The sequence below is a fragment of the Nannospalax galili genome, unplaced genomic scaffold, assembly GCF_000622305.1.
Source record: "Nannospalax galili isolate Female #2095 unplaced genomic scaffold, S.galili_v1.0 scaffold707, whole genome shotgun sequence".
NCBI classification, from domain to species: Eukaryota; Metazoa; Chordata; class Mammalia; order Rodentia; family Spalacidae; genus Nannospalax; species Nannospalax galili.
The window spans coordinates 1383753-1394338 of record NW_008356263.1 but is presented as its reverse complement, the minus strand read 5'-3'; the positions used below and the strand labels follow the sequence as shown (position 1 = coordinate 1394338).

At 44.8% G+C, this 10586-nt stretch overlaps 1 protein-coding gene across 1 annotated transcript in view; it reads left to right on the top strand.

Moving 5' to 3' along the window:
• Tgm3 (transglutaminase 3) overlaps positions 1 to 3214 on the top strand; it is a 43118-nt gene extending 39904 nt beyond the window's left edge. Inside the window, exons 12-13 of the mRNA XM_008854509.1 lie at positions 1254 to 1387; positions 2590 to 3214. Coding sequence (XP_008852731.1) covers positions 1254 to 1387; positions 2590 to 2737 — 282 coding nt within the window. The 3' untranslated portion in view covers positions 2738 to 3214. The remainder of the gene's footprint in view (positions 1 to 1253; positions 1388 to 2589) is intronic.
• The last annotated feature ends 7372 nt before the right edge of the window (positions 3215 to 10586 follow it).

The window sequence follows — 10586 nt, the reverse complement described above, 5'->3', positions numbered from 1 at the left end:
ATATTTTATTTATTATTATTTTATGTGTATGAGTATATTGCCTACATGTATCCAAGTGTACCTGCATTGTGTAATGCCCACAGAGGTCAGAAGAGGGCATCAGATCCCCTGGAACTGGAGTTATAGACAATTGTTCGCCACCACATGGGTGCTGGGAACCAAACATGGGTTCTCTGTGAGAGCAGCCAGTGCTTTTAATGGCTGAGCCATCTCTCCCACCCCCACAGCTAATTCTAAGTAGATAAATGACCCCTTCTGGGGTGAATAAATAGTTCATGTTGCTTTTATGACTACAAATCCTGACTTCATCTTTGCTGACCCAGCCTGGTCACTGTTGGAGCCCTGCTAAGACCAGAGTATATGATACATAGGGACCTTTGGCACTCCCAAAGTTGTAAAGGAAATTAGTAGTCTAGTATCACCATAGAAGAGTGGCCTGTTTGGAGGTGTACAGAAACCCAACTCTTGCGACCAAGAGTAGAAGAGGCCATAGTCATAAGCCCAGATCTGAGCAGCTTGGGAGTTTGTGGTCTGTCTTCAATACCTGTGACTAGGCATGGCTTTACGGGAATAAAAAACAACCAATGGGGGGCTGGAGAGATGACTCAGTGATTAATAACAAATAACTACTATTGCAGAAGACCCAAGTTTGGTTACCAGCACCCATGTTGGGTGACTCACAACTGCCTAGAACTCCAGCACCAAACCAAAGGATCCAATGCCCTCTTCTGGCCTCTATACTCATGCTCACAAGCACGCATGCGTGTGTGTACATGCACGCGCGCACGCGCGCACACACACACACACACACACACACACACTAAAAAATCTCTTAAAAAAGGAAAAAATAACCAAGAAAATTAATGTCAATAAATTCAGTAGGAAAACTTTCCTAGCCCCCCTGAGAACTCGTAGTGGGCTGTCCATAGAAGCAGAAACTGCTCATTCCTAGATGAACTAAGTTGAGACTTGTGAGTTTGGTATATTGCATTCTTGGCAACAAAGAACAGCCCAGATCGCCTTCTGAGCCTACATTTTCCTTTTGTAGTTGGAAATCATGGTGATTTCCACTCAACTCGCTTACATGAAAGTCAGGAGGCCATCTGACACTTAGGAGGGCTAAATAAATGTGTTCCCCTTCCTGCATCCTCAGTGGCACCTTCTCCCTCACCTCATCATCCTGCTTAGCTCTCACAGCATAGCAGGCAGGGTCCAAAGAGCCAGCATCTTGACCTACAGCCCCTTCCCAACAGGTGCTGGACCGGGCTCGGGTGCGGAAGCCTGTGAATGTACAGATGCTCTTCTCCAACCCCCTGGATGAGCCGGTGAAGGACTGTGTGCTGATGGTAGAGGGTAGCGGCCTGCTACGTGGCAACCTCAAGATCGAGTGAGTCCCAAGTCTAAGCAGACTTGTGGGGATGGCGGGAGTAGGACAGGAGGACCTGCCCAGAGCCCTTGAGCAGGAGCCAGAGCACCCTCTGGCCTTGGAATCTTCATTCTTTGGGGGTCTTGATATTTGCTATGATAAAACACTGACCAAAACCAACTTGGGAAGGAAAGGATTTATTTTACCTTACAGCTTACAGTTCGTTATCAAGGGGAGCCAGGACAGGAGCGCAGGGCAGGAACTTGGAAAACACACCAACTAAAGCTTTCCAGCACAATTGACACATGAACACACTGCTATTAAACCATAGCTTTCCATCTCTTTGCCCAAGATGTGATGTTAATATTACTATCACAACGTAAATCTTTAAAAGTCCCACAGTCCTTAAAAACACTTTAAAGGTTCAAAGTCTCTTTTAAATGTCTTTTAACTGCAGGTGCCTATAAAATCAAAACAAGTTAAATACTATCTTATTTCAAAGGGAAGACTCGAGCACACTTAAGCAAAACCAAAGCCCAGCAAAGTAGCTCAAAGCTGGACATCTGGGGTTCACTCAGGATCTTCTGGGCTCCAAAGGGCTTGGGCAGCTCCACTTCTCTGACTCTGCCATCCACAGCACATGCAGCTTGTCTATGGTCTCAGGCCAGCTCCACTCCATACCTGATGCTGCCCTTGCTGGTTATCCCATGATCCTGGCATCTTCAATATGCTGGGATCTCCATTGCAACAGAGGCTGCACCTTCACCAAGGGCCTCTTCTGGCCTCACGTGATGCCACGCCTCAGATCCTCTCCATGACTCCTTCATGCCTTCAAAACCAGTACCATGTAAGAGACACTTACACATTACCAAGTCCTGCCTCCAGCTTGAGATTAGAGCCTTGGGCTCCCTCTGTGTGCTGACCCTGAGGAAATACTTCCCAGAAGATTTCACTTTGATGATGCCTGTCTCTTGTCACTCACAGCTGATTTTCAGAGCTAACAGCTGGCTAGTCTTCAGAGCTCAGCATAGGAGACCATGAGTCTATCTTTCCCCTCCCCAAGTTTGATGTCACAGAGCTGGAAAGACCAGGTGACCCAGGGAGGCAGCTAGAGGAGCTAAAGACATGGAGGCTCTCTCCAACCCCGCTAGAGCAGGACTTGGCTTATCTAGCCTGAGGCCTTTGCTTTCATATCAACACTAATCTGTTCCCTTCCTCATCAGGGTGCCAGCCCTGCGCCCCAAGGAGAAGTCCAGGATCCGATTTGAGATTCTTCCCACCAGGAGTGGCACCAAGCAACTGCTCGCTGACTTTTCCTGCAACAAATTCCCTGCGATCAAGGCTATGTTGTCCATCGATGTGGCTGAGTGAAGGGCCTAGCAGCCCCCTCACAGACTTGGGGAACACAGACCAGAAAGGGCTCACCTGTGGAGTGAAACTGCTGTCTGTGCTGTCCAGCCCGAGGAGCCCTTTATGTCCCTAAGGTTGCCAGACATAGACTTCTAGCAAGCCCCTCACCCCAACCCCTCACTCAGGCTGGGTCAGGTGCACTCTGGCCTGGAACTTAATCACTTTTGCACATTTCCTGATTGCTTCCCCCAAAGACACCTACCTGTGAGCCCTTGGCTCTGCTCATCCCTCACACCCATCAATGCTGCAGGACAGAGCAGCAGCATCCCTAGAAACTCTCTGAATGCATACTGGGAAGAAGCAAGTCTAGACTATTTGCTGATTCCCAGCCTGCGGTTGGGATAGTCCTGTTCCTCCCTTGGCCTCCATGGAAGGCAGGGAGTAGTCACATGCCATGCATTCATACCTTTACAATCAAAATAAATATCCAACAGGTGCAGTCACACAGCACTGTTCCCACCAGGCTGCTGACTTTCCTCAGGTGACAGAGGAGGGAAAGGAGCTGGGCCAGGTACTCTAAAGAAGGACTAGACTTCGGGAGGGCTTGTCCACTGGTTTCAATGTCCATAGGAAGTGGGCTTGTTTTTTGTGGCTTTGAGAGCAAAGCTACGGAGCCCTTACAAGTCAGTTTAGGGAAATCTTCTAATCTGATGTCCAAAAATAAATGAGGCTGCCTTGGAAGGGAGCTCCTTGCCATGGTAGGCGCCACACGTTCTCCGTGTGCTGGGAAAGCTCTTTGGGAGCCTTTCCACAATGTGTCAGAAAGAGAAGGGACTTCAAAGCCTTTGCTGGAACTCTCTGGCAAAGCAGGCTCTGCTTACACTATATTCTTCCTGGCTGTGTTGGTCCATTTTCTGTTCCTCTAACAAAATGCCTGAGGCTGGATAATATCCAAGGAAAAGGGTTATTTAGCTTACAATACAGGAGGCTGAAAGTCCAAATAGCATGATAGTAGCTTTGATAGAGGATTCATGGCAGATGGCAGAAGTATATGCAAGAAGAAAAAGTCACATGGCAAGAAAAGAAGTCAGAGAGTGGGACAAACCAGTTCCACTGTATTAGAACCCTCATGAGAATTAACTCAAGGTCCCACGAGAACTGGCTTATCCCTCCTGAGACCAGTACCCCAATGACTTCCAGTAGCCCTTCCCCAAAGAGCCCCATACTGAGGACCAAGCTTTCAATTCATGTGCCTCTGTGGTGAATACTCAAACCACATCCAAACCGTAGCACCTCGCCATGCTATGGAACTCTTCTTGAAGTCAGGAGAGAATGTACATGTCAGCCAGCCACAGTAGCGTTAACTCAACCAGAACATTCTCTGCCTTATACAAGCTCCAATAATTTCTCAATATTTGCCCCTTAAAATGGCCCTAAGTGATTAATCATGGTGGCATACACTTCACAGTCCCAGCTCTTGGGAACCTGAGACAGGAGGATCACGAGTTCAAGACCAGCCTGGACTACATAGTGAGACTCTATCTCAAACAACAAGAAATAACCCAACACATACCCCCATGTGGTTCCTGTCATGTGTGCTGGTTAATCCCAAGATGGCCATTCATTTCACTTTTCAAATTTTCAGGACCAGTCCATTATACACAGAAACCTCCACTTTACCCCCAGTTCAAAGCCTCCCCCATACTCAGCTCAGGCCTCCCCCAGGCTTACAGAGGAGACGTTGTCATCCTCTCCTTCCTGTTGCTGGATTCTGCAGAGCTACCGCAGGAGGCGGTCACAGGAAAAATGACAGAAGTCTACTTTCACTTGCACCGTTGCCAGCCGACACCAGTGCCATTTGTGAACTGAAATTTAATTAAGAACAGCCTTTGTCTCTAACTGCCCTGAAAGAGCTCAGTGGCACTTTCATGGTGGCCGGAGCCCAGTTCCCGTGCCTAGGTACAGTGGTCCATGGGCAGTGAACAAGCATGAACAAGCAGGCTGCCTTCAGCTGGCCTTTCCTCTTCCTGCATGTCAAGCTGCTCCCACATCCCACTTCCCTTGGGGGAATCCAGCACCAGAATCTGTATCCACACTTGCTCCCCATGTCAAACTGCCCTCAACTCCCACCTGGCCTTAAGACTGTGCTGCAGAGCAGGTCCCCAGATGTGGAGAAGAAATGTTTATCTTCCTTTGCAAATTTCACAAATCTTACTCAGTGGACTCTTGGGGTGTGCCCTTTACCTTGGGTGTGGGGTGTTCATTCTACCTCACAGACTGACTCAGCCACCAATGAGGTAGGTGACATAGACTTCAGCTTCAGTCCTAGCTTCTGATAGAAAGAAAAAAATGGAAAAAAAATGGAAATTCAAAGATTTCCATTTCCTCCCACGTGTGGAAGGCTCACCCCAAACTAATTCTCAAGTACCAGCTCATCTGCTTTTACCAAGTACCTACTTGAAGGCAGCCCCTGTGTTGTGTATGGCATTCAGAAATGTCAAAAACAGCACCAGCATGATTGCTGCCCTTGGCTTTCCACCCTCAAGGAGACTTGTAAAATGTGACATTAAAAATCCATGTAAAGTTTCTAACCAACCCAGGCACAGGGCCCTTGTGAGAGATGTAGCTAAGAGACTTCCCATCCCACTTGGGTTCTGAACAACTTTAGCAATAAACCAAGAATAGCGTATAGAGGTGACAACACTAGATTTATTTCTGAAAGAACTGAAGTCAGAAGTGGAACTGTCCTCATTTGCTTTCTATTCCTGTGAGAAAACAGTAGCCAAAAGTAACTTGGGGAGGAAAGGGTTTATTTCAGTTACATCTCCCAGTCCATCACTGAGGGACTCCAGGGCAGGAATGCATGGCAGAACCGTTGAACTGAAGCACAGACCACACAGGAATGCTGTTTACTGGCTTGCTTCCTCTGGCTTGCTCAATTACCCTTCTATAGCCCAGGCCTACCTGCCTAGTGATGGCATCACTGACAGTGGACTCGGCCCTCTTACATTAATCAGCAATCCAGAAAATGTCCCACCGGTCAGGTCGATGGAGGAAATTCTTCAGCTGAGATTCCTTCTACCCAGGTGACTCTAGTTTGTGTCAAATTGACAAAGACTAAACTAGCATGAGATGCAAATGACTGCCTGCTGGATCCCAGAATTAGGTTGCTTTTCCATGTTGGTTAGTGTATTGGTTGGCTGTTATATCAGGAAGATCCAAAATACCAGAATCCTAACTAAACAAGACAGACATTTATTTCTCTCTGCTACATAAATGTTCAAGAATTCAGGTTCTTTTTAGCTTATACTCTTCCTTGGGTGGTTTCTATCTGGGTGCCAAACAGCTTAAAGCATAATGCTGACAGTCCGTTCAATAGAAAGGAACACAGGGAACAGATGAGCATCCTCTTTCCCAACAAGAAAACAATCTGGGACTGGAGAAATGGCTCAACAGATTAGAGCATTAGTTGCTCTCGCAGAGGACCGGGGTTCGATTCCCAGCACCCATATGGCAGCTAACAATCATCTATAACTCCAGTTCCAGGGCATCTGATGCCCTCTTCTCACTTCCGTGGGCATTGCACAGCGTGGATGCACTTACATACAGGTAGGCAATACACTCATACACACAAAATAAAGTAATAAATAAAATGTTTTAAAAGAAAACGATCTGGTTGATGGGCGTGGTGGCACATACCTTTAATCCCAGCACTCAGATCTCAGTTAACATTATACATTTTACATTTGCTCACATCCCATTGGCTAGAATTTAGTTATATGTCATAGCTAGCTGCCAGGTGGGTTCCCACTGGGCTACTAGATAGAGTTTCTGTTACTAGAGCAAAAAGGGTAACCTGTAGCCTCTCTGACTGTACCTAGCAACACATGGGCAATGCTGAACAAGGGCACGCAAGAACCCTAGAGAAGCCAAGAGAGCCAAACAAAAATTGAAGCCTTTATATCTAGTATTTGTTTCCATCAGATACCCCCCCCCAATCTGTTTGGAGCAGAAAGGAGCTTTGGATGTGCCAAGGGTAATTGTTCCTTCTAAAGAAGCGGGCTCTTCGCAGAACAGATCCCTGATTCCTTAATCCTCTCTCCTCCTTCCAAATTCAGGCTTGCCTACAGATGCCCCATGGAGTTTAGCCATGCTTTTCGGAAATTATCCTTACTGCAAAGATCTCTAACCTTTGAAACTAGATTTTTTGGAGCCAAACAGAAATTACCTGGATCTCAGCTGTTGAAGAAGCAAAATGAGAACCTGTTGAGGAGCAAAAAGTATCATTGAGGCTGTTGGGAATCTCAAGGCGGGGTTAGAAGTGCAAGAATATTATTACAGATAAGGTTAGTGAAAAGGAACATGGGGCGGTTGCCAAGAATGGCCCTGAAAGACAGTGATGCAGATCTGGTATGTGTGAAAGGAGAAGCAGAAGGACATGTGGTTGGGGAGATGGAGGCATGCCATAGCTCTGAGAAAACCTCAGCTAGCCCCACTGGAAACTGAAGTGCAAAGACTTGCCGTAGAAAAGTTTCCACAGGGCAGAATTGACTGTGGTTGCTCACGGTTAGGGTTGTTCTAGAAAACCACAGCCTCTGCTCAAAAGCTGAGGCAGGGCCTGGAAGCACTGCAGATGCCCGTCGTCGGGGCCCTGCATTCTGATCAGCAAGACCTTATTGAGGGAAATGTGGAGCAGCCCACCCCGGTGTCTGACACACGGATACTGAAGACAGTTCTGACCCATTTGTGAACTCTTCTAAGGCAGACCAGACCTGCTTTACTCTGCCTGTTTTATCTAGTTGAAGGGTACATAGAGGGTGTGATACATTAGGAAGGTGTGTTTCAGTGAACACTGTGTCCATGACACCTTTGAAAGAACCCTGTGATTAATGAGGACTCTTTGGATACTTATTTTAGTTGTCAGTCTTACTGAATCCCATCCTTAATATTTGAGGAGATGATGCAACTCAACATCCAGTTACTCACTGCCCTCTTGGGAACAGAAAAAGAATGACTCAGAGCTCTGACATTGATAGGACATTGAATTTGCCAATTCTAAATCTACCAATCTCCAGATTCATTTTTAAGCAAGATAATACATATTCTTATTGTTTAGAGTACCTTTAGTTGAACACACTATATTATATTTAAGCTTCCTAACCAATTTACCCCTACTGACATTCTTGAACAGCTCCCACATGCCAGGTATTGTTCTAGGAGCCAGGTGGATAGAGATGAAGGAACCATAGTCCCTGCCACCAGCGAACACATCCTTTAGAGATGGTGCAGACCCCACACTACTGTTCTTTCTGTCTCCATTCAAATTCTGGCTCTCCTTCCCAGCTTGATGAGTTTCACCATAATATTTAACCTTTCATTGCCTAGTTTTCCTGTTTTAGTTGACAAACAAGTAAGAATAGAACCTAGCTTATGAAATTTTAAAATCCCTTTGTCTATTGTAGAGCCTCAGCAAATATCATGTGTGGAAGACAATTTGCAAAGATGGCTATAATGATGTTTCCACCTCTTTTAGCAGGCTCCTTTTAGTAAGACTTTGTCATTTCTTCCAAGAATAGAGTCTATTTTCTAACTTTTTTTTAATTTTTACAAAAACTTAATTGAGTTTCATACATGCATATAAGGTGTTTTGATCAAATCGATGCCCACTCCCTCCCCTCCAACTTTCCCCCCTCTGAAGAGGTAACCCTAAAATCTTTTAAGGATTAGATACAAGCGCCCAAATACTTTTGACACTTTTGGCCTTGGAACAGGGTATGTTGCTAACAGGCCCAAGGACGTTTTCATTTTTAACCAAGAGACTGGCTACATTTCTTTGGGGTCTTTTTACCCTAACTGCCTAGCCAATTCCTACCTCCTATCCTTATCGCGCCATCCTCTGAAGGGGTTACCCAGATCTATTTTCTAACTCTTGAATTAGATGATGTGCCCTTGACTTTCCCCAGTCAAGAAACAAGGGTGTGTGAATTTCAAACCCGAGGCCCCAAGAGGCTTTGTGTGCCTGGGTTCTCACCTTTTCAGAATGCTATCCTAAAACTGCTGTGAGAAGCTGATGCTCCTGTCACCCTTTTGTTTAAGAATGGAAGGAGTGACAGCTTTCGGCTGTCAGCATTTAGGCTCCATCTAGACGTGCTCTCCATACCTAGCTCCAAGCCATTGCTGACTTCTGTCCACCCCACATGGGTCCTTTGGTGGACAACAGTTGCTCTGGAGCTGTGTGGGACTGGCTGGCACACTGGCAGAGCTTCACTGCAGTATGAAGCTTTCCCTTGTGCAGACTTGCTTTTTCCTCCTTTCAAAGTGATTTGTCACACAATAAATCTCTTAAACTCCTAGGTCCTAGCTAACAGTTGGTACTAGAAATGGCATAAAAAAACAATAAATTCAAGATTTGGGATTGATTCACTGATTAGTCTCCAAAGAGAACTCTACCTTCATCCCAAACAACATGAAATAGATCCAGCTGACTGAACTCCCTCAGAGACTTGGTTTTCCTAGATGCTTCTGGGCCTTCAGATCCATAGCAGTTGCTGACCGGTATAAGCATCCTTCCATTAGGGAAGAGCCTGGAAAAGCCCCTCCCTTACAAGGAAATGGTAGCCCCCTTCAAAATCTATTCCTGCCTCGTCTCCTGGCTTCCAGGCTGATACTATTCAGTTGCAATATAACTCACTTGGGGATATATCAATCTGATAAGGGAATAAATGGACTATGGTTCAAAGGACCTGAAGAAATCAGCTATCTTGGGGAATACTGTGTGGGAACTGATTTGAGAGTTCTTTGATCAAAGGGGCTGGGGAGAATTTCTTTATTACTGCCATTCTTATTGTGATACAGAATTTAATACCCTCACAAGGCCACCAAGGCAAGCTTGCAGGAAGTGCTTGTGCACATCTGGAAAAAGTGATGGGTTAGGGTGAGTGAGGTTGAAATGATTAAATGATGAATGGTAGAAAAAATAATTAAAAGGCTAAGGAAAGGGGTTGTATAGGAGCTGAGACCTTATGAGGGGCTAGGAGACACACTCACCCCCATTCCCAGCAGAAGATTATGTTCCACTGGAGGGCCCAGGAGACATACCCACTACTCACTAAAGCCATAAGAAGTGAATTTGTGGCAGAAGTATCAACATCATTTAAAAAATTTAAGGGTGGCCCCCTCTATCTTTAAATAAAAATAGTTGCAATAATATAGAAGTAAAATATTTGGAAAAACAGCACAATTGCAGGAAGGGAGAAATTGAAAAGTAGCGACAATTTCTTATGTAGTACATAAAATAGTAAACTATTATTAAAAGATTGTGATGTTATGGATGTATATTGTGATAAGGATGTTAAGTAACTGATTTTATAGAAAGGTCATAATTAATAAGCCAAAAAAGTAGATATAATGTGATAGCAAAGATAATTAATAGAAAAAATGCAGAAAAAGAAGAAACTGATGGTAAAGGGTAGTAACATCCATGCAGACATTAAATAGCAGTATGACAGAGTTAAACCCAACAAATCACTAATCACATTAAACCTAAAAGGCCTGAACACCTCAATTAGAAGAAAACTACCATCAAATTGGATATTAAAAACACAAGCTAACCACACGCTACTACAAAAACAAGAACCTTAAATATAAAGCTGAAATTATTTAAATGGAAAATTATATATTATACAAATAGTAACTGAAAGAAAGGTGGAGTGGCTATACAAATATACAAAATAGACAGAAATGTTACAGATGCAAAGAATGTTCTCTAGTGATAGAAAATAAATGCAGTAAGATTAATCAAAATTAAAGCCTCAGTATTTTTGCTATGATGAAGACATTCAACAACAATACCAAACATGTCCATCAAGTC